This window comes from Marmota monax, unplaced genomic scaffold (genome assembly GCF_021218885.2).
Source record: "Marmota monax isolate L192 unplaced genomic scaffold, Marmota_monax_Labrador192_F-V1.1 WCK01_AAM20220418_F8-fsc00016, whole genome shotgun sequence".
NCBI classification, from domain to species: domain Eukaryota; kingdom Metazoa; phylum Chordata; class Mammalia; order Rodentia; family Sciuridae; genus Marmota; species Marmota monax.
Window position 1 is genome coordinate 18,922,024 of NW_026695209.1, and position 24,878 is coordinate 18,946,901.

General features: G+C 36.0%; 1 protein-coding gene across 4 annotated transcripts in view; it reads right to left on the reverse strand.

Annotated features, from left to right (window-relative positions):
- The window catches only part of Gbe1 (1,4-alpha-glucan branching enzyme 1), a 277,952-nt gene extending 266,792 nt beyond the window's left edge, over window positions 1-11,160 (reverse strand). Inside the window, exon 1 of one of the 4 annotated variants that reach the window (XM_058574543.1) lies at window positions 10,661-11,135. In XM_058574543.1, the coding sequence (XP_058430526.1) occupies window positions 10,661-10,812 (152 nt within the window). In that variant the 5' untranslated portion in view covers window positions 10,813-11,135. Of the gene's footprint in view, window positions 1-7,480; window positions 7,513-8,481; window positions 8,615-10,660 lie in introns of those variants that run through there. The other 3 variants (XM_058574544.1, XM_058574546.1, XM_058574547.1) reach the window with 3 other exon arrangements.
- Window positions 11,161-24,878: the final 13,718 nt, after the last annotated feature.

The window sequence follows — 24,878 nt, forward strand, 5'->3', positions numbered from 1 at the left end:
TGGGAACTTCCCATGGCACCCCCACAGGGATAGATCGCGTGATGCAGGCGAACTTCCCCCTCAAGTTCTGCCAAAGATCCCACATAGCACCTGAGATGGATCTGACCTGCAAGGTGCCAATCAACCTCCTAACTGCAAGACATCACAAAGCAAGACTCCGCCCTTGAAACCCTATCCCTGCCTTTGATGTACCCCCTTAAATAAACCATAGGGCCATCTTTCCTTTATCTAGTTTCAGCACCCATGTGGACTAGATCTATCAGGGACTCTGCTTTATGTAAATATATTTCTGACTATTTGTGTTTTGCTCTTCACTAATTAATTTAGACATTAAATTTCCAGGTGGCTTACACCCTCCTTAGCAGGAAGAAGAACCCCCAAATGAGATGCTGACCATTGCCCCCATTAAGTTATGTTAACATATACATTGAATAAAACTATAAAGAAGTGTTGACACTTCAGTAAAAACTGAAGACAGCTGAATGAGCTCTGTAAATTGTACAAATGTCAATTTCCTGGTTTTGATACCACACTACAGTTATGCAAGGTATTACCACAGGGGCAAGTTTGATGAAAGGTACAAGAGCCTTCTCTGTATTCGTTTTGCAACTCCCTATGATTCTATAATTATTTCAAAATGATACTGTTTTTAAACACAATTTGCAATTCTCAAAACAATCTCCACCATATTTTTAAATGGTCTCTGACTAAAAAGCACTTTAAACCTGCTGCAATCAACCCTCAATTTTGATACACTTTTATTTCTATGCATACATTTCTGCCTATGTGTTATATTTTTGAGTAGAGCTTCGCTTAATAGTGGATACATAGTATATTACTTTTAATAGAAGTCACGTTGAAGAAGTAAAGCGAAAAGAGACCTGCTAGTTGCACTATATGCATATCACTTTTAAGTACAACTTAAACACACAAAACAAAACTGCCAACTGAAAAGGTCAAGAGGATAGAAGAAGAGTCGGGCATAAACAAAAAACAAATATGCAAACAAAAGTACCAAGAATTTTTGAATACAGAAAGATAAGAGCTCAGAGAGAAAAAATAAAATCAAAACCTTTAACTCATTCGTGAAACATCAGAATTCTAGAATAATAACCAGTCTTCCTCATAGAAGAGTTAAAATAATTAAAAAGCAACAGTAACTCAGACATTACTCATAATCTCTAAATAGTAATATGGAATGATACTGCATGCTAGACCCATTACCTCCTAGAAAAAAAACTAATATAATTCCAGACACAACATTAATCTTCTGACATCAAAAATAAATGATGCTTTTGGTAGTTTGACCATGTTGAACATGTTAATTGTGCCTATGCAAGAGTCTGGGAGATCTTTCCATCTTCTAGGGTCTTTTTCAGTTTCTTTCTTTAGTGTTCTGTAGTTTTCAGTGTAGAAATCTTTCACCTCTTTTGTTAGTTTGATTCCCAAGTATTTTATTTTATTTTTTTAGGCTATTGTGAGTGGGATAGTTTCTTAATTTCTCTTTCAGTGGATTTATCACTGATGTATAGAAATGCCTTTGATTTATGGGTGTTGATTTTACATCCTTCTACTTTGCTGAATTCATTTACTAGTTCTAGAAGTTTTCTGGTGGAACTTTTAGGATCTTCTAGGTATAGAATCATAACATCAACAAATACTGCCAACTTGAATTCTTCTTTTACTATGTGTATCCCTTTAATTTCTTCCATCTGTCTAATTGCTCTGGCCAGTGTTTCAAGAACTATATCAAACAGAAGTGATGAAAGAGGGCATCCCTGTCATGTTCCTGCTTTTAAAGGAATGCCTTCAATTTTTCTCCATTTAGAAGGATGTTGACCTTGGGCTTAGCAAAGATAGCTTTTACAAAAGATATGTTCCTATTATCCCTAGTTTTTCTAGTGTTTTGAACATAAAAGGATGTTGTATTTTGTCAAATGCAAAAACAAATAAATTAAACTTGCTCTTATAAAAAAAATTAAGTATTTATTTTGTCAACTGCTAAAAGGGTTTACTAATATGTATAAATAGGGGGAGTAAAATGTGTGAGTTATTGGCACACAGTAGGTACTCAATAGACATTAATTTTCTAGTCAAATATAATTAACTGTGAAATCACTGAATAATTTCAATATTTGGAACTATTCAAATGTGAAGTCTTTATGTATAAAATATAAATACATTTTCTTCAAAGGAAAAAAAAAACCCACGAATGGCATTCTTCTACAAATTGCCCTTAGTCCTACTGTCAAAGACAAAACCCAACTCGCCTATAATGATAATCCTATATTTGTATGAAAAGTTTGTGGTGGGCATATTCTGAAGAATGACAGTTCTAACTGCATCTACATATACATCTTAAGCTTTAAAAAGAAATCATTGAAATATAAAACGTTAAAGTCTCAAAAGCTTGCATGCAGATAACAAAACACAGTTTATGTCTGAAAGTCTAAGCGTAAATTAATTGACATCTTTAATTTAGTTCTCTTTTTCTTGGTAATTCCACAAAGATTCTATTCTCCAAATAACTTAAATGCTGTTTTTCATAAGTCCAAGATAGATGGAAAAATAATTAGAAATTAACAAATTGATTTCTTGTCAAAATATTAAGGTTAGGCCATCTAAGAAAGAAAAAAAAAAGAAGACGACGACGACAATGGAGCCTCCCAATACATGGTGCCAAGTAATCAGAGATCAGGTCAACTAATTTTGGGACAACACAGTGAAAAAGTTCTGTAAATCCCTGAAGAAAGGAATATTAAAAAAAAAAAAATCAGATCTAGCAAAGCAAAAGCAATGACTTAGGGGTTAGTGATATTAAGTAATGTGGCTGTGAACCTCTCCCTGAAAAAGTGGAAGTACCTGGACTCAGAAAAATCTGTACATACATGTGATGTTGAAGGTCTGTTACCTAGTCTTGCTGGAACTTTTCATCTTTAGACAAATGTAGCCTCCTCTTAAAAGCAAAGAGTCCTGCAAAAGGAAATACTCTTAGGAAGATACGTCTGAGCCATGGTAATGCAGGCTCACATTCAGTTACAGATGACAATGGGACACTTCTGATTAATAATCTGTAATCAGAAAGAACTAGATGTTGTTTATGAGAAATTAACATGCTTGGAACACTCTAGTAAATCCACAAATGTTCCTGCTAGGAACATGGATCTGGTGTCAACCTGTGTTCAGTTATCCTCTTGTCTTAAGAATAGACTGCATGCTAAGGATAATAGAGCAGAAGAATAAAGATGTATGGATCCATGCTACAGCCCAAACCACTCACTTTTACTTTATTCAAAAAGTTAACAATACAAACTTTTCTTTCTATAATTCAGTTTGTAAGATTTTCTGTTGAGAGTATGTTGGAATCTAAATGTAAAAGTGATGTTATTGAGTGTTTTTTTAACAACAACATGCATATGGGTATTATGCACCTATTCATAACTAAATATAACCTGTGGATAGGAACTTATTATTTATGAAAATGAAAATAAATTAGGTATACTGAGTAACATTGAAACAAACTGCTAATTCTTATTTGTTGAATATTTATAAAACTTAAAATTTACCTATGCAAGAAGTACACATACAGATTTGGATTCTAAATATCATACTTTGGATTGTAGAACTAGTGAATTTCCCCAAAGATTATGTCTCATTTTACTTGATGGTTCAATAATCAATGGTTCAATAGATCTATTAAAATAATATGAATATTTCATTACTTTTCTGTATGCTTCTTATGGCAAAAATAAAATCCATGGAAAATAAATCATTAAATATAAAAAGAAGAAAAGACAGATTTCATTTTTTCTTATTAATATGTTATATGTCACAAGTTCACACTGTACTGAAATAATTCGTTCATGTTCAAACTTTTAACTTGATATTATATATTTTTTCTTCTTCCACATTAAGTTTTATTTTCAGAGTTATTCCTGCTATTAGTAAACTCAGTATGACCATTCTTCTAACCATATAGAGTTCAGGAGGAAGAAAATCCCTGCAGCTGTTTGATGCTCAAGAATATGAACACTTAGCAGTCAGATGAAAGAAGAGAAAAGACAGAAAAGGAAGATCAAGAGAAAGTGATTTTGAATTTCTGCAGGCTAGCATTTACCTCTCTCAATAAAAGAGCTTTGTGCTCATTATATCCCAGGACTCATCTTGCCTTCAGCTTATAGTAAACTGGCGATTGCCTTATCATTTCCTATCCAAATTAAGGATCAAAGTTTAAACATATTATTTTCCTTCTCTATTAGATCATGATTAAAACTACCATCCACCTTAACTCATTCATTCAATCATTTCTACAGCAAAAAGAAGGAACCCCCTGAAGTAAGGACATGGTTAACCAACAAAACAGAGTTGTGAAGATTTGTAGTCATAGTATTTAGAAGATGTTTGATTTCAGTATATAGCATTAAAGAAAATAAAATCATCTGAAAAGTAAATTCTAGTAAATATTCAAACTGAAAAGTTAACCAATAGTACTATCATCAAATTATTATTTACTGAGCATCTTTACATGTAGCTATAGTTTTCAAGATGGACAGAACTTTCTAGCCTATCTTTTACCAAGGAAAAAAATGAAGTTCACAGAGGTTGATTAATTTACCCTTGAACTCAAAGCTATTTGACAGTTATGAAAGCCAAAATTCAATCCTTGTCTTGCTATTATACTTTGTAACATAAGCATTCAGCAATATTTTCTTCATTGTATATGTGATAAAACTAAACTTAGAGCCTAAGTAATTCTAATCATTTAAACATGAAAAAAATTAGTTTTACAGGTTAGTCACCATAACAAACAATGTTAAATAATCTGCAATAAAAACGTATAATAAATCAATGAATGTAAGTTGTACAATAACATGAGTTTAATGTGGAATTTTCCTTTTGTCACATTTCCCCTAAACACAAAAATGAATGGGGCTCTTTTTTGGTATTAAACACAAAAGAACCCTGGATTAAAAACAGTGGTGAACATATACTGATGAGCAGACATTACCACAAGAAGAGAATCTATTCTTAAGTTTAAAAAAAAAAAAAAAAATAAGCTGACTTTAGAAAAAAAGGTATATGGTAGCAGCAATTCTTTCAGAAGAACACACTTTCATGTTTTTCTTTAATACCAATAAATGCATAATCAAGGCTTAATGCACGATTACAAATAACAACAGCATGAGACACTGATCAATCTAAAACTGTAGCACATTTCACAGGACTGTATTATCATCTCACTGATTAACTAGGACCCAGCATGGTGAGAGCTAAAAAGAATCCTCTAAGAAGTTATCACTTGAAGAGTTACTTCTTGGGGGGGCTAGGGTTGTGGCTCAGAGGTAGAGCCCTTACCTAGCATCCTAGTATGTGCAAGGTACTGGGTTAGATCCTCAGCACCACATAAAAATAAATAAATAAAGGTATTGTATCCAACTACAACTATATATATATATAAATATATATATATATTATAAATATTATAAATATATATATATTATAAATATATATATATATTATAAATATATATATATTATAAATATATATATATATATATATATATATTTTTTTTTTTTTTTTTTAAAGAGTCACTTCTCCACAGAAGTGACTGTGGCACAGAAGGCCAGGGCTAAAACTAAATCAGAATGTTCCATAAAGTCATTTTAAGGCACTTTGAAAATGAGAAGAGGTACAGCCTTTTGACCACTGCTGCAGAGAATACAGGAGTGACTCTGGAATTAGTACAGAATTCAGCTGCTAAGGGCAACAGAAGAGCACATCACATAGGTCTCATAATATTCAGATTCTTCCTTGTTTTCTTAAATCACAGACATTTGACCTTCTTCAGAGCCTACAACCTAGCCTGGTGCTAAGCTATCATTTAAAACTTCTATGCAGTGAGAACCAATTGTTAGTATAATTGCTGACACACCAAATCCAAATTACTTTCCAATTCTAATTAAATACCAATGTAAAAAATATTCTTATTTCTAACTAAGTACAGAGCATCACTATAACTGTAACACTTAACACACTTGAGCTCACAAAACCTCTTCCCCATTTTAAACCTTATGGATAGAGAGAAGTCAAGGAAGGCATACAACATATCTGCAAGCCATATCCAGAAGCATGTATAGGAACTTAGTATGGGATAGAAGCAATGAATGCATCAAGCAGAGATCACAGTATCTACAAAAGCAAGACTATCTAGACCCAAGGCGAGACTAAATCTGTGGCATCCAGAAAAGCGACAATATATTGGCACACCTTCAACCTGATATTTTTCACACATTCATTAAAGATGTATTTTATGGGGCAAATTATTTTATATTAATTTAAAAAACACAGAAAAAGGTTCATTTATTAATTCACTCCTAAGCTGAAACACAGTCACTGTTTGGATAAAGACCAGAAAATTTCTTTAATTCTTGTTTTGTCTTGACATTTATTCAGTGATTTTTTTTTAGACCTCTCCCAACTTCTTGGGAGAAATACATAAGAAATTAAAATTGGCAATATTCAAGGATAAAGGATTACATATAGAAAATGTAGATCACATTTCTGATTTATTTTAGTGATATCTTAGTGCACCTTACAGTATGTCCCCCAACTCACCTCTGGTTAGATAGTACAGAATAAGAGGGAAGATGCAAAGATGAAGCTGAAAAAGTCCACAAAGAGTCTAGAAAATAGACCCTTTGGAAGTCATGAGAAGGAATATGGACTGTACCATAAGGGAAATGAAGAACTGAAAGGATTTAAGCAAAAGAACATAAGGCTCAGATTTACCTATTTCCAAGTTCATTCTAATTACTGTTTTTGAGTAAAGATGAGTGGAGTGAGTAGGGCAGGGTAAAGATTCAAAAACAAAGTAATAGCTATAAGGCAGAATAGTATATATTGGAATGAGGAGCGACAACAGAACAGACTCAAATGGAGAGAGAGGAGTAATTAAGAACATGTCTTCATGCTCAGGCTTGATCAATTGGTAATTGAGGATACCATGCACTGACAGAGGGTATAAAGGGCCAAACACATTTGGAATGAAAAACCTTAAGTTCAATTTTATACATATTGAGCTTTGTACTTACAGGACATTGAAATAAAGGTGTTTATTAATATTCCTGAGATTAGGAGAAAGATCTGAAATGAAAACAGATGGAGGGTATCCTCAGAAAATGGAATCCACAGGATGGTAAAAATTTCTAGGTTAAATATATTAAGCAGAAATACTCAAAAAACCTAGGGAAGAGCCCTGAGCATCTCACACTAAATGGTCTGAAAAAAGCTGAGGAGAAACCTCAATGATAATGGAAGAAAAGGAAGACCATGGCTTCAAGGAACCACAAAGTGATCCACATGTACAATGCTTAAAAAAAAAAAAAAAAAACAGAAAGGTATCCATTAAACTATCAAGAAGTTGTCTGTGAACTTGTTGGGGAAGGTTTTAGTAAAAATTAATCCCAGCTGAAGCACTTACAAGCCATGTGAATTCATGCCAGGCACCTGATCAAATCTCACTTTCTTCACCTGTGAAAGAAAAAAAATGCCTTTCCTAACTACCTCGTGGTTTTGTTATGAGCATGAAATATCATAATATGTATGAAAGTCCTATATAAAATTTAAACAAAGCATATAAATTAGCATTATTTCAAACATATTGTTCTGAATAATGTTCCCCAAAATTGGTCCTCTTCTGTTCCACCCACATGGCAAGCTGACCTGCACCAGTCAATGTAATTTACCAACAGAAAGGCAAAAGCTTTAAGAAAAAAAAATGCATAGTTCAACCTATTCTCTATTTCCTGCCACTATCCATTATAGAAGCATGTTTCAAAATAAACCTTTCATAAGTCTAGGTCCTTATATACTGTGACAACAGCCCTTTGGCTAACTCATGATGGCATGTAATATGGGGACAATTAAATGTTGTTTTAAAGCACTAGGATTTTGAAATTATGACAAAAAAACTGCAGCGTAAACTGGCAGGTTAAAAAACAAATGCAAAAGAGCCAAGTGGAAATGTCATATTAAGTAGCCAATCCATGAGACAATCATGGAGGTACTAATCATGTACTAATTTTTATTTTATAGCACAGAGTAACTCACTAATCCTCCACATTTCAGAATTCTTAACATAGAGAAGGTGAAAAGAAAAACAAACAGATCTAACCCAATTTCAAATGAGGAAATGCTGGCTGGACAAGGATGATGGTCCATCAATGAGAAGAAATTGCTCACCTCTTCACCATTCTTATATATTGTTGTTAGTACCTCAATTTTTCTTTGCTCCTTAGTAAGCATACACTGGACTTAAATGGTCAATTGTTAGTATATCTGTGTTAAGCCAAGAACACACTGCCCAAGTGGGTTACTAGGAATGAAGAGGAAATATAACAAATGATTTAGTCTATTTGTACTGCTACTACAAAATACCTGAAACTTGATAATTTATTAAAAAACAGAAATTTATTTTCTCACAGTTCTGGAGACTGGAACATGTAAGAACAAGAGATCAGCAGGTTCTGCTGTCAGGGAAGTAGTGTTCTCTGCTTCCAAGAAGGCACCTTGTTGCTGCACCCTCCAAAGGAGAGGAATGCTGTGTCCTTACATGATTGAAGGGCAAAAGGAGGAAAAGCTGGAGGAAGGCTTTTTTTTTTTTTTTAAAGGGCCTTAATCCCATTCACAAGGAAGGAGTCCTTATGACCTCATCGCATACTAATAAAAGTCCCACCTGTTTTTACATCACATTGGCAACACTGACTATTGGAAGGGACACATTCTAACAGATCAATAAGTAGAACAACCAGACTTTGAAGGAGGAATTTTCTTATTCTTCCACTATTAACAATTTAAAGTTACCAATGCCAAATTGCTACTTGCTATGCCTAAATGGAACATGTTTGCTAGAAAATGGCAATTACTCAACCTAAAACAAAAGCAGAATCCAGGTCAGAGTGAGGCTTATAAGGACCCATTGGACCAGTTCTTTTTACCAAGAACCCTTATTTATTTTGGCCTTTGTCCTCCTCATTAGTTTTAACAAACCATGAGAGATGATTATAATTACTTCAATCCCAAAGGAGTTTCATGAAAGAAACCCTTGACAAAAGAAGTTTGTTCCTGACCATTTAAAATGGGAGGACAGAGAGGAAAGACATTCCCCATGTTTTCTTTTAGGGGGAAAAAAAATTCTGCCAATGCTGGGGATTAAACCCAGGGCCTTGGGCATGCCAAAACAACACTCTATCAATGAACTATACCCTCAGACCCTAGAATGTCTTAAGGAACAACTTATAAAACAAAGTCTACATTTTTTAATCACCTTCTTTTACCTTTTTTTTTTTCTTTTTAACTATTTGTAAATTGAAACCAGTCTTCAACTCTAAAGATTATGTGCACTCTTTGAGAGCCTATACTGCATATTCTGAAAGCAATTTCAGGGGACTGCTCCCCGTTGCTTTTATATAAAGGCATAATCATCTGATGAGTTCAACAGCTCAACAAGGCTACTTTCAAGGGGGCTTATTCATTACGATATAAAAACTCCAGAATGAGATGTGTACAACTTCAGTCTCCTTACAATCTCTAGAGTAGCTTTTTTGCTCATGAGTTTCTTACTGTGATTAGACTTAACTCAGGTAAATATGGTGACGATGCTAAGACTGTGAGCTTGTTAAAACTCACAATCAACCCATTTTGATTACTGTCAATGCTGCTTCATGTCACCAACTTGCTAGATGTTTCCTATGACTTAAATTACTTGTGTATATGCTGTTGCAAGTTTTCACCTTGCAGTGGCTCTGCTTAAAGAGCAGAAACCACTAAATAACAATAGGCTTACCTCACAAATGAACATAACTACTATTCTAATTTTACAAAGGAGATCTTTTGAATTTGGCTGATTAGAATTACTAAATTCTACTTATTTGTGGGAAACCAATGAAATAGTATAAGCATGACGCTATATTAAAACATCCTGAATGGACCCCAAGAAGTCTGGAGGCAGTGTGAAGCATGACGAGTGTGCTGTACAATCACTATCAATGTTTATCCAAGAGTTAAAAAGTGATCAAGATAGGCTTGAGCTTCCCTAAGAAGTGGAATAGTAACGGGAAAATCTATAGTATCTTTCTTTGAAAAATCCTCTTGGAGATAAAATCCCAATATTTGCTATGAAGTGAACTAGAAGGTTTTAAATACGCAATTACACAAATCGCGAGTCGGGTCCGCACTCGTTCGGAGGAACAAGCGGGCGGTTAACAAAGTGAGGAAACGCGCAGCACAGGGGGAAAGGAGCGCTGGAAGCCAAACACGTCCGCTATGGCGCAAGCCGCTGACTGGAAAGGGGGGAGACGGGTGAAGTTCCTTTGGAGCTTCAGCATCCACTCCCAGGGTCAGGACGGTCACGCACAACTTGGGGAAACCACTAAAGGCCATAGCCAGAGCGTACAGGATACCACGCCCACCAAGCTTCCTGCGGGCGGAGGACGTGCGGAGACCGCGGGAGGGAAGGAGGGAGGGAGGGAGGGGCGGGGAGCGGCGAAGACTGGAGCGAGGCAGGGCAGCACGCGCACGCATGCGCGCACGGGAAGGGTGGCGGCGGCTGGAACGCCGAGCCAGCTCCCGGAAGGCGGGCTGCGGGTGGGTGGCATGTTACCTGCGCTGGAAGTCCTCGGCGAAGGGTTTCAGGTACGGGTCAACCTCCAGGAGTCGGGCCAGTTCAGGCACGTCCGCTAAGGCGGCAGCCAGCGCCGCTTCGGAGCCCTTGGCCGGAGCCGCGGGAGTTGCCGAACCCGCAGGAGCCGCCATCTTCCGCCGAGGCCCGAGTAGCCGAGGCCCGAGAGGGTCGAGTGGGGCCTGCGCGAGAGCGCGAGCTCGGGCCGAGAGAAAGGCTACGAGGGCGGAGCTGAAGGCGAGCCTAGGCGAGCAGCAGCGGCCCGGGGCCCTTTATAGCTGCAGAGTGCGGCCGCCGGCCCGTTTTCCCCACCCCCGCCAACGGGGAGGAGCAGGGCCCGAGCAGGTGGTCTCTGGATGCACGCCCCGAGCGGATAGGAGGTGCCCAGGCTCTCTGCCCACTCACGCGGCTCGCACCTGGAGCCTGCGAGGGCTTACCCTTTTCTCCCCAATCTCTTCTCCGCTGGCTAAGGCCACCCCAGAAGGCGGGTCACACGCCGACTTGGCTCAGCCTTGTCATTCCTTACCCTTACCCAGTTTGGGGTTCCGGAGCAGGCGTTTCGCTTTTTATCTTTGAGCAGCACAACTGAGTGTTCCCTTCAACTGGATACTGTGAATATGGTTTTCTTTAAAGAGACCTTCCTTCTCTAATTTCTGAGAATTTCTTGTTGAGGCAGTGTTTCAAACAAATCAGCTCAATTCACGGGGACAGGAACAGTCAAGTGGAGATAGGGCTGTCCTTAAGTTTGTCATGTATCCTGAATTTAACCAAGAGAGGGTATTTTAGGATCCCCCTCATAATTTGGTGTTCTGAGGCTGTTGTCTGAAACCATGACAAGAACTTTTCCCATTCCCCATGGGCCAAAATAGAAAAAGGCATTTGTCTTTGATAATAGATGTACAAGATTTGCAGTGATTAAGTTTTGATGAGGTATGACCTGGAGAATTCCACTCTTGACAATAACAATGATAAAGCAAGAAATCTCTCTTTTGGCTTAAGTTTGGAAGTGGAAAGTTCCTTCTGTTTTTTTCCTTTCCTATTAAGTGACTGACTTTTGGTTCAGTGATGCTTTTTTAGGAATACAAAATTGGACACCAGAAGAATTGGACCCAGTAACTCAGGAAGTTTTACCTGAAAACTGGACAGGCTTGAAAATTTCTCAGCCAATGCAAATTCTAGCCTTGGGCCTCAAGTTTTGAAATATCCAAAATGAGTTTTTGTGAAGATTAATAAAGTCTTGAAAAATATAGGTAGTAACAGAGGACCTGAATGTGAATGATTAGAGGGCTTGGACAACTTTAAAGCATATCTTTTTTTGTCCATACAGAGGATAAAGAATATGCAAATGTTTGTAAAATACAAAACACATAAACTTAAAGTTTGTAAACTGCAAACTTAATGCCCCCTAACAAGGCTTGCATAATCTAAAACAACTATCTCCAAAACAACCTAAAATCTGTCTTATCCTTTCTGCCATCCTGACTACCTTTCTAGATCTTTTCTCATTGTTCCCCAGCTTCCCTATGGTGTGGTCACATTGACTTTTCTGGAACTCACTGAACTCTGCAGCCTCTGAGATCATTTACTTGCTGTTTTTTCTGTTGTGAAATTTCTTGCCTGAGCTCTGTGACTAGTCCTTCCCAATATTCATTCAGGTCAAATAACAAATGTCAGTTTATCACTGAGAGTCTTTTCATTCTGTTGTCTAAATAGATTCCACAAAATCCTTTATTTCAACTCATTCTCTTCTGTACAACTGTTTACAAAATTTATGTGTTTTTTATTTATTAATCTACTTTAGAAGATGAGCTCCACAAGAGCAGAAACCTAGTCTATTTTGTTCTCCATTCAGTACAGTTTTTGAAGAGTGCCAGTCACCTACTCAGGTGTAGATAAGCAGTGAACACAAGTCCTAGTTGAAATTCTGATGGTGTATGGAACACCAGCATTAATATTGAGCAAACAGTTCTAGTTTAAGCCTGATGCTCAAGGAATACTATTCAGAACTGAATTTAAACTGAAATGTAGTGACAAGAAGGAAGTAGCCATAAAAGGAAGAGCATTTGGGGCAAAAAAAAAAAAAAAATTGCATAATAAGGAAATTGAGTTGATCTAATCAGAAAGAAAAGAAGGAAAGAAAAAACTAGTCACCTGATATATAGTGAGAAGAGTGAGTATCAGGAATTTAACAAGAGATATATACGCATTTGATCCTATTGGCCCTAAATTTATTGGAGGTTTTTGAGCAGGAGATGGATAAGATCTGATTTATATCCTTTTAATATTCTCTATAAGACAAATGGATTATAATGATAGAAGAATGGAAGTAGAAAATTAGGAGGCTACTATAATGCCTAAAGGAAAAGATGATGGCTTGGTCTAGGGTAGTAGAGAAAAAAGATGGAAAAAGAGTGAGCTGGGCAGGATGGCACATGCCTGTAATCCCAGTAGCTTGGGAGGTTGAGGCAAGAGGATAGAGAATTCAAAGCCAGCCTCAGCAACTCAGCAAAGTTCTATGCAACTTCATCAGATCCTAGCTCTAAATAAAACATTAAAAAGAGTTAGGGCTGGGGCTCAGTAGTAAAGTGCCCCTGGGTTCAATCCCTTGTGGTGGAGGGGGGCGGGGGGGAAGAGAGCTTCAATGTATGATATGATGAATGCCTAAACTATTGTGTAGTCATTTATCGTTTGTATTAGTTCCCTAAGGGTGGAGCAATAAAGTACCACCAATGTATCCTTTCACTTTAGTTCTGGAAGATAAAAGTATGAAGTCATGGTGTCAGTTTGTCAGGTTTGGTTCCTTCTGGGTACCCTAAAGGAGAATTGTTCTATGCTTTCCCAGCTTGTGATATAATGTCCTGCAGTCTTTGGTACACAGTTGCATCAGTGCAGTCTCTGCTTCCATAGTCACATGGCATTCTCCCTGTATCCCCATCTTTGCATATGGTGTTCATTAAAGTTTGTATCTGCAAAGTCTCCCAAGGCCCAAGTTTGGCCCTCAACATGGAACTATTGGGAATTGGCGGTCACTTTAAGATGTGAGGCCTAATTGGAAGTCTGGGTCATTGGGAGCATGCCCTTGAAAAGTATAATAGGATCCCAGCACCAGCTTTATCTCTTTTGTTCCCTGACAATTAGGTGAGTTGTTTAGTTCCACCACATGCTCCTGCCAAAATGTGCAGGCTCACCACAGTCATAAAAACAACAGGGCCAATTGATAATGGACTGAAATCTTGAAAACTGAAACCAAAATAAACATTTTCTCTTTATGAGAAGATTATGTGAGGTATTTATTATAGTGGCAGCTGCCTAACATAGTGTTCTTTTTATAAGGTCACTGACTGCATTAGATTGGGGAGCTGCTTTATTCCAATATGACCTCAACTCATTATACATTCAGTGATCCTTAATTCCAAAAGATTAGGGTTTCAGTATATCTTTGAGGTAACTGCTGCTTTTTGATGTTTCATGTTACTCAGAAGTTCTGTTGGTTCTATTTATGTGTTCTCACTAGTCAGGAATATTTTGTCAGTTTTTGTTTCCCGGTAATTTACATTATAAAATTAAACGTTTTTGATACCCTCTATAACACATATAAACCTTAAAAACTTTGTGCCAAGTCAAAGAGGCCACTCATACAAAAACCACAAATTATATGATAATATTTATATGAAATATGCAGAATATGCAAGTCTGTAGAAACAGAAGGTAAGAGTATTGGCTTCGTAGGGCTGAAAAAAAATGAAGAGTAGCTGCTAATGGATATGAGGCTTCTTCTTGTGCTAATGAAAAATTTCAAACTTGTGGTTATGGTTGTTCAGTTTTATGAATATACTAATTATACTGAGTTGTACACTTTGAATGTATGAATTGTCTGATATATGAATTAAATTTCAATAAAGCTATTTTAAAATGCCAAAAAAAAAAGAGTTTTAGAACATATGATAATATTGGATATTCTTTTTTAAATTAGATGTTTCCCCAGTTGAACATTATTCAGAAAAATAAAGGAAAATGAAAGGACTAAGAACAAAGTCTGGAAAGACAAGTGAAAAGGGAAGTAATTTCTAAAAACAAGGAGTGGTCATGAATGAAAAATTGGCATCTGAAAACACAAAGGAGAAAAAGAATGTGATCAGTAATAGCACTCATGTCTTTAATAATGTCATTGAAATTGATCCAAGTCCCATGGTTTCATCATTAACCTCATGTTTGTCTTCACATGGTCCTGAAATGGCTACCATAGATCTAAGCATCGTTCTCTAATAAGGCCATATAAAAAGGAAAGAAAAATGAAGGTGTATCCCATGTGTGTTTACCAAGAGGAAAACTTTGCATATGTTGATCACACACCCCTTTTATCTCTTTAGCCACCACTAGATTAGATGCCTATCACAAAACCATTGGCATAAAAGAATATATCTATCATAGTTTAAGCTTTACTAAACTTCAACTAATTGTGATTCACTGTTTAAATTGTGCTCCCCATTAGCAAATTATATTCAACATATTATTAAAATGGTGATTTTATTCACATTGAAGAAAAATTATGGTTAATCAACAAACTGTTACATCTTCCTTACTATTCCTCCTAAATCCAACTACCCATGAAACTTGCCAGTGCCAGGGCTGGGGTTGTGGCTTTAGTGGCAGAGCACTTGCCTAGCACGTGTGAGGCACTGGATTTGATTCTCAGCACCACATACAAATAAATAAATAAAATTAAGATCCATCGACAACTAAAATAAATGTGTATGTATTTATATAAAGAAATATATATATACATATTTCCTTATATAAATATATATATAAAAAAGAAACTTGCCAGTGCCATTAACTAACAAGTGATTTTGCCATTTTGTATAACAGAAACCCATCCTGAAATCAACACCATAAATATGGAGACTCTTTACAGATTTCTCCTATCTCAAACCAAGAAGGCAATTTAAAGCATACACCGAAGACAGAGCCTTTTCCTTTTTACAAAGTTGCAACCTTCTCTTCATCTATGAGTCCTTAGGAATGTGTGCACCGAGAGAAAGCATCTTTTTCCTGATCCATACAGGAACATTGTATGAGAATACTAGCCCTTCCCTCAGTTTGTCCACCCACACTACTACCCCCATCAATAATGCATCAATAATACTCTTCATTGTTCATTTCTAAGTTCTTGAGATAGTTTCTGTTTTATGCACTGTGGACTATGTAGTGGATGTGTGGAGACATGGTGAGATAGGAGAAAAAAATAAAACACAAATAGATTCCTGATTAATGGGGAAAGCACAGATGAGACTGGACATCAAACACCTGATATAGCGGTACATGTCCCAATCATTAGTTTATGTTTCGCATTGCTTAATAATCTGAGTGTAAGGTCAAAGAGTAAATATTTGAATGAAGCTAAGATTAGAGATTGATAGGGTAAGTAGAGGTCAGCAAGGCTGAGAACTTCTGGTGTTAGTGAGGATATCAAAGTTGCTTATTAGCCATGTAATTCAGTTAATAAGGAAATAGAGCTTTTAAATCATGATATCCATAATGCACATTCATATTTCACTGTACTTTTATTTATAGTTATTTAGTGATTCTGGATATGGAATACTTAAACATGGAAGACACATGAGGGATGGATTTTATTTTTAATATTAAATACTTAACATGTAAAAGCAAATATTTATGTGCTTACCATATATGTGACATTATGTTAAAGTATTATGATGATGGTATATGGAAAGACTTTTGATATGATCCATTAAGGTATTTATAGTATTAGACTCTAAATTAAAACTTTAACAATGACAGCTCCAAATGGTACAGAGTTGTATTAAAATTTTAAGTAATTATATTTTAAAATCCTGTTATTTCTCTCCCTCTTCTTTTCCCCCACTCCATTAATATCATCTTATTTTAAGAAGTAATTTAATTAGATATTTATTCCTTTAAATTCCTCCATGAAAAGAACTAAAAATGGATGAAGCAGTGATTGCACAATTTTATAAACTTACCAAAAATTGCTGAATTATACATTTAAGACAGGTGAATTTTATGGGGTGGAAATTATACCATATAAAATTATTTCTTAAATTTCTCCAAAAAATATAATGCAGGATCTAATTGTTATGCTTTAGATCCAGGATATTCCCTAAAAATCTCACGTGGTCGGCAGTACAGCAATATTCAGAAGTGAAAATATTGAATTATGAGAGCTTTAACCTCATAAGAGGATTAATATATTTGATGGATTAATAATTTGAATGCACTACTAGTAGTAACTGTAGGCTGGTAGACATGGCTACAGGAGATATTTCAATGGGGTCTTTCCCTTAGGGATTTGTCTCCCTGACGCTCATTCTGTCTGCTTGCTGGCTGCCATGAGCTGAGCAGATTTCCTCCACCACACCTTTCAGCAATGATATTCTACCTCACCTTAGGTCCAGAGCAGTGGAGTTGTCCAACCATGGACTGAATCTCTGAAACCCTGAGCCCAAAATAAACTTTTCCTTTTATAAGTTGTTCTTGCCAGTTATTTTACTCACAGTGACAGAAAATTGACACAACCATTAAAAAGTAGAGAACTATTGATTCCCCAGCTTCCAAAATGGCATCCACTTTTTTCTGTATTAAATTCAACAGAGGCAGGGGCTTGATATTCTTCCCCTTCAGTACCTGCCAAGCTTCTCAGAGTATGCTGGGAAAAGAGAAGTTCTTTATGTCTTGAAACCTGTTCAACCCTTCTAACCTTTCTACTTAGATGACCATTGGTGAGTGTTCAAGTGATGGGAATTTTGCCACCTGGAAATCAGAGTGAGGCAAACAACTTTTTCCTGAGATGGTACTGAACAGTTTTTAAAGGACAATGATTTTCAATTACTTCTGTCATAAGTTACAGGAGAACCAGTGACCTACACATGAATGAATCCTCTGAGTAACTGATTGTCTCCCTTAGAACTGAAACAATTTCCCTGAGTCTCAAACCTGTCCAAGCAAAATGACAATTTTTATTTCACTCAAAGTTACAGGCTTTCTTTATGCCTTTATGTTAGCTCTGATGATTATTTTATATCTGAAATTTCCAGTTATCCTAGATTGTTCCTTGAATTTTTTATAGAAGCTTTTAGGCACAAAAATCTTATAATAGATTGGATAACTGAGTTTGTCAATAGAGTTTTTCCAAAAGAAGACTGCAATGATTATTCAGAATTATAGTTGATAATATACAGTACTTTCTACAGTATAGGTAGTATTTAACGTGTGTGTGTGTGTGTGTGTGTAAAATTCTTAATAACTAAGAGAAAGTTACACAGAGTGGGAGAACAGTGTATAAGGAATAGATTTAGTGGGAATCAGGATTTTAACCCAGGAAAACCCTTGCAGAGTCCATGATCTTAAGAATTATTTTATATTTATTCAAAAAGATGAATATGAAGGATAATATAGAGGTGTGTGTTGTTATTACTTGTTCTACTTAGTTGTACATGATAGCAGAATGCTTTTCAATTCATTGTACACAAATGGAGTGCAACATTTCAATTCTCTGCTTGTACATGGTGTAGAGACGCACAATTCATGCAATCATACATGTACCTAGGGTAATGATGTCTAATTCCACCATCTTGCCTACCCCCAAATCCCTCCCGCTCTCCCTTTGCCCAATCCAAAGTTCGTCCATTCTTCCCATGTCCCCCCATGATAAATCAGCGTCCACTAATCAGAGAAAACATTTGGCCTTTAGCTTTTGGGGATTGGCTTACTTTACTTAGCATAATATTCTCCAACTCCATCCATTTACCTGAAAATGCCATATTTTATTCTCTTTTAATGCTGTAATATTCCATTGTATGTATATACCACAGTTTCTTTATCCATTCATCTATTGATGGGCATCCATGTTGGTTCCACAGTTTAGTTATTGTGAATTCAGCTGCTATAAATATAAACATTGGTGTGACTGTGTCATTATAGTATACCGATTTTAAAGAACCTGGAAATAGGGTCAAGGAAAGTTTGGGGAAATTGCCACATAAAATTTGAATTAAGAAACCCACAGATTATAGCCTTATGTAATGTACTTGAATGAGATGAAAACATCTCCAACTGCCATCACCTATTTTAGTCACTTGAGTGGTCATCCTCCAAAATATGTCTGTGTGTCCATTCCAGAACCTGTGGGTATTACCTTATTTCTAATAAAGATTTAATTAAGTTAATGAGACTGTCATCTTTGATTGTTTGGGTTGGTGGTAAATCAATGGCAGTTGCCCTATAGAGAGGCATTCTGAGGGGATAAAAGGGGAGACAGCAATGTGACCGTGAAGTCAGTGATTGGAGTGATGCAGCTAGTCAACAAATGTCTACAGGCATCAGAAACTGTAAGAGACAAAGAATAGATTCTCCCCTAGTGCCTGACAGGAAGTGTAGCCCTGACAACATTTGATTTTAGACTTTGAGCCTCCAGACTGAAATAATACGTTTTTGTTGTTCTAAGCCATTTAATTTGTGGCAGTTTATTTTGACAGCCTCAGTAAACTAACACATCAATTCATAGCAGTCCATTTTAAATGAGTTCAAAATGATTTCAAGTCTGTCACTAGAAAGGTACCAGCTCAAGGCAACTCACTAATTTAGAAAGGAGAAGGCAGAGTTGCCTTATTTTGGCTATATCTAATAAAAGTCTAGGCAGGTGACTACTATAGTTTGGATTTTGAATGTTCCTGAAAGACCATATGTTGAAGGTGTTATTGTCATCCTCTGGCACTAGTAGGAGGTGATAGAACCTTTGGGAGGTAGGGCCTAATAGAAGGAATTTAAGTCACTGTGGTTATGCCCTTAAGGGAATACTGAGAGTTCAGCCACTCACTTTTCTCCCTTTGTTTTTATTTCCTTCCCAGTCACCATGAAGTTTACAGACATCCTCTGTCACACATTCCCACCATAATGTACTGTGCCATTTCAGGCCCAAAGTGATAAGAGTTAAGCAACCATGGACTGAAAGCATGAACCCATATGAATCATTCCTCCTTAAGTTGATTATTTCAGATGTTTGTTACAGTGACAGAAAACGAACACAGTAGGCTTCCCTGACTCTTACTTAACCACAATTGGTGGATTTGATGCAGTACTCCAATTACCCAACTCAAAGAACAAGTAACCCTGATAATATTGAGGTAAATTGTAATATGAGGGTTTAAAATAGACTACTGCTACTTTGGAAAACAAACAACAGTCATCTTCAAAATGAAACTTTGTAACATTATATTTCTGAAGTTCTAATAATCTATGCTGTATATATTGCTCCAGAGAATCAAAAACTACATTATTAGTGTGGGGCATGATGGTGCACACATGTAATCCCAGCTGCTCATGAGGCTAACACAGGAAGATTTCAAATTCAAGACAACGTTGGCACTTTAGCAAGACCCTATCCTGAAATAAAAATTAAGAAGGACTAGGGATATAATTCAGTGGTAAAGCAATCCTGGGCTTGATCCCCAAAACCCCTTCAAAAATTTTTACGTTACTAATATGGTTTACATATGAGGTGTCCCATCAAAGCTTGTGCGTTAATGCAGGATTGTTCAGAGATGAAATGATTGCACTGTGAGAGATGTAACCTAGTAAGTCCATCTTTGTTTGAATAGACAACTGGGTGCTATAGGCAGGTGGGGCTTGACTGGAGAAGGTGGGTCATCCATCAGGGCCTGCTCAAGAATTTATCTTCCAGACAGCCTCTTCCCCTTTCACTCCCTGCTTCCTGGCCACCATGAACAAAAGAATAATGTTCCTCTACCACACCCTTCAGCAGTTGTGTCCTGTTCCATACTGGGCCCAGAGAAATGGAGTTGACCTATGACAGACTAAAACTCTGAAACCATGAGCCAAAATAAACTTTTCTTTCTCTAAGTTGTTCTTCTTGGGTTACTTTGGTCAGCAACAGAAAAGTAACAGTGGAAAAAGAAATGTCCCAAGTTAACTTTGGAAAGCAGTGTTATTCCTGGATACCTAAGGCTAAAAGATAAATAAGTAAATAAAATAAAAATAAACAAATTCCATGCTTTAATAGATATATTTTTCACAGTAGTATGGGCTAGGAATTCTAAAGTTATTCTGCCTGTATATTTTGGCTGAACAAACAAATGAATAAACTGTAGATAATCTGCAACAGGTTTCTTACTGTCAGAGATAAAAGTTACAAATATGCAACGAGAAAATAGACAAAACCCCATGTTGCTGAATTGGAATCAGTGATAATCATATAAACACACACAAATAGAAAAATTTTGTGTGTGTCTATGTATATTTTACTTCTGTCTTCTGAAACTGTTTAGCAAGCATACCCATCTCCCAGCATACCATTCCCCAGTCATCAGAAGCAGCTGATTCTTGGATTGGGTAGGGAAAATGCAAGATAGGCCAGGAATTTTTTTTTAATGTATTGAAGCATGTCAAACACATACAGATGCCATCTCAAAAGAATCCCCAATAGTTAAAACAGAAATCATTTGAGCAACAAAATAACACTAGTATTGCATTATAACCCAAAGAACATTCACAAGTACATCCCTAAAATAAAGGATTATTAAATACATAGATGGGGGGGGGGGAAGAAAAAAAGTCTTGCTTACAGAAACGTTCCAAATAATTTATATAGGCAGGTGGGACTTGACTGGAGAAGGTGCAGGAAGTAAAAATTATCCTTCACTTGAATGTGGGCTGGACTTGGTCACATACTTCCAACTAATGGACTATGGAAAGAGAAAGCCAGTGTTTTTTATGAAGAAACCTGTCAGACTTCACCTAAACCAAGTGATCAAGGTTAATACCAACAATGATAGGATACATTCTTTTGATATGATGTGATGGGAAATATACTTTGCCTCTTAAATATTCTTTCCAAAATCCATTGAGAACTCCTAATTATATGAAAATAGACAAAAACAAATTGAGGGAGATTCTACAAAATATCTGACCAATACTCTTAAAAATTGTCAAGGTCGTGTGGAAAAAAAAAGAGAGAGAGAGAGAAGATATCACTGATTGAAGGAGGCTAAAAATAGAGGATGACTAAATGGGAAGTGATGTCCTGGAATGGATCCTGGAAGAGATGAAAGTTAATGGTGAAATATAAATAAAGTCTGTAATTTAGTTAATAGTATTATGTCAGTGCTAATATCTTTGTTTTGAGAAATGTATATATATATATATATATATATATATATATATATATATACATATATATGATGCTAGCATCAGAAGTTGGATTAATGGTGTATAAGAACTCTTGGTACTATCTTGAAAACTTCTGAAAATCTAAAATTATTCCAAAATGTATTTTAATCAAAATATCATCTATGATAAAATCTTAACACCTATGGATTTTGCAGAGAAAATACATGAATATTTCATAAAATTATTCTATGTATACCTAAATTTTTATTATTTTAAGAGAAAAATATTGCAATATTTATTGTCCCTTTTTCCTCCTATGATATTTACTCCTTAACAAAATTTAGTCAGTATTTAAATTAAGAACATATGATGATTTTTAATGTTGTAGTTAATCAAAAATTTCTGTCTCTTCTGGTTGAATTAAATGTAATGGATTTTCTGAGTCCTATGAACTCTTTTGAGTTTATAAGGCTGCTACTTAGTTATCTTGTAGCATAGTGTTCTAAGAAATTTAAAGGAACTGCTACAAGTACCTAATTAATCCTTACAAAGTTGAGATAATCTGATTCATTAAAAGAACAATGTGTTCCTGGCACTGAACTAGAAATTTTTAATTACCATTTTGTTCTTTGCAGATAACTTGATCTTACTGGGGGAAAAAAAAGTGACTGTTTCTAGGTGACATACCAAAAAGTTTAAAACACAGAGTTGTGGGAAATATAGGAAATAAGAGGTGAAAGACATATATTTTAATAACTTATTTTTCTCATTTTGAGATTATATTTTAGACTAAAATTGAGATTCTCAAGACAGTTTTAGTATAAATTCATTATTTTATGTATTTTTATAACCAGTTATAATATTTAATTCTAGTAGCTATACAAATTTTCATAACACTGACTTAAATTATTGAACAGCTTGAAATTGATTTCCAATATGAATTAACTCTTCTACTGTTTGCTTCCACATATTTCTATTTATGTATCTTTCATCTAGATGTTTCCTATTTTTCAAGATTTTTATTTTTTAATAAACAATTGCAATAATGAATTGTAAATTTGAAATAATTCAGTGTTTATAGAGAATGCCATGAAATAGGAAATTGCACTTGATACTGATTGTTAAAAGCTCCTCTTTCACAAAGTTTCTGTTCTTGTATAAAATTAATAATTTAAGTGTGAGTTTACCTATCTCAAATCTTCTTTTGACAACTTTTGCAGAGATAACTAATCTTGCTGCTATTCCTAAATATCCCACATTTATTAATACCTGCTAAATTAATGATCATTTGGAAAGAAAGTATTCCCCTAGGCCAAACATACTAAATTATATAATGAAGGGGTTTATCATTTAATCAGATTCAAGAATTCATTAGTTACACTGTATTTTTAATCTAAAACTTGTTTGTCAGAGAAAGATTGAAACGTTTCCTTAGTATGAGGTTAAAAAAAAAATTAAGATCTAAGAATAGTGCTGATATAAAAGGATCATGGAGGCTGAAGATGAGAGAGAGAGAGAGAAATAAGAAACTTGATTCAGTATTTTGCCCTAAATAAGATTAGCTATAGAACTCTAGAGTTTCTTGATATTCTTAAGGACCATCTCCATTATTAAGATCAGCTTAGACTTAGTTCTCAGTCAAAAATGGAGTAATAGAGTCAGTATTTACTCTTTTGTATGAAATAACAAAAAAATATCAAATCCAGCTACTGGTTGGTCATAAGGCAACCCCAAACAGTGATTTCTAAGAGATGGAAAACCAATGAGATGGCCTTCTAAATATTTTAGCTTCGTACTGTGAAACAATGTGGAGAGCAGTGTGATCTAAACCATGGCCTGTCTGACTCTGGCAGCTGCATTTGTGCTGGGAGCTGCCTGTACCAAGTGCAGATCAAGGTGCCCCAGTTGCAGTGGTAATGCTGGCCAGTTCAGCACTATCTCCCAGGGATACTGAATTCTGAGCAAAACAAGATGACCCTAATGTCTCACCAGTCCTGTGTCCTTCAGGTTGTCTGCTTTGCTGAAACTTTCCACAATTAACCTTTTGATGATGAAACCTATATAATAAACTTGCTGAGCTAGCTCTGGAGTCAGTCAAGACTCACCAGGGCTTGGCTATCCACCTGGCCCCAGATTTTTCTCACTATGTGTGTCTGTTTGTTTATGCTTTATACCCCATCACTCCTGCTCATCCAAGAGAGAGATGTAGTGGCAATAGAAGTTTCAAGTCATTTTTCAAGGATAGGGATAGGAAAGTGGCCCATGTTAGTCAGCTATTTGTCACTGTGACCCAAATACCTGACAAAAGCAACTTAAAAGGAGAAAAACTAAACTGTGGCTCATGGTTTTAGACTTTCACTGTATGTTGGGCCAATGCCAGTGCTCTGGGACCAAGATGGGGCAGAACATATTAGTGAAGGCCATGGTGGAAAAAAGTTATTCACTTCTTGGTATCCAGAAAGCAGAGAGATAAAATGGAAATGGGGCTGCAAGAAGATGAACTCTTCCAGGGCACACCCCCAGTAGCCCACCTCCTCTAGGCATGCCCCACTTGCTCCAGATATCACTCAGTCAAAATAGAATAGACTAATTAGGTCACAGCTCTCACAATCAAATCATTTTACCTCTAAATAGTCCTGCATTAACACAAGAGCTTTTGGAGGACACCTCATATTCAAATCATAGCAAGACACAAGGAGACAGAAGCTAAGAGACTAGAAAGGACAAGCTGGCTAGAGTTTATAGGAAAGAATATCACATAGAAGGGAACTGAAGAGAAGAAAACCTCAACCATGCTGAAGTTCCCAGCTCACTATTTAACAGAACAATAATTGGTACATATATTTGGAGAGACTGACAGAAGTAGTTAAGAAAAATCCAAAAGAATTAAAGGGAACAATGCTTACCACTTACCATTTACACAAGACTAGGGAAAGTACCTAGTTCTTACAGCCACAGTGGAAAAACTTATGTAGCACTATGTAAAGTACTGAGGCAAGCCTTTTCTTAGCATTTGGAATTAATTAGTCCCAGA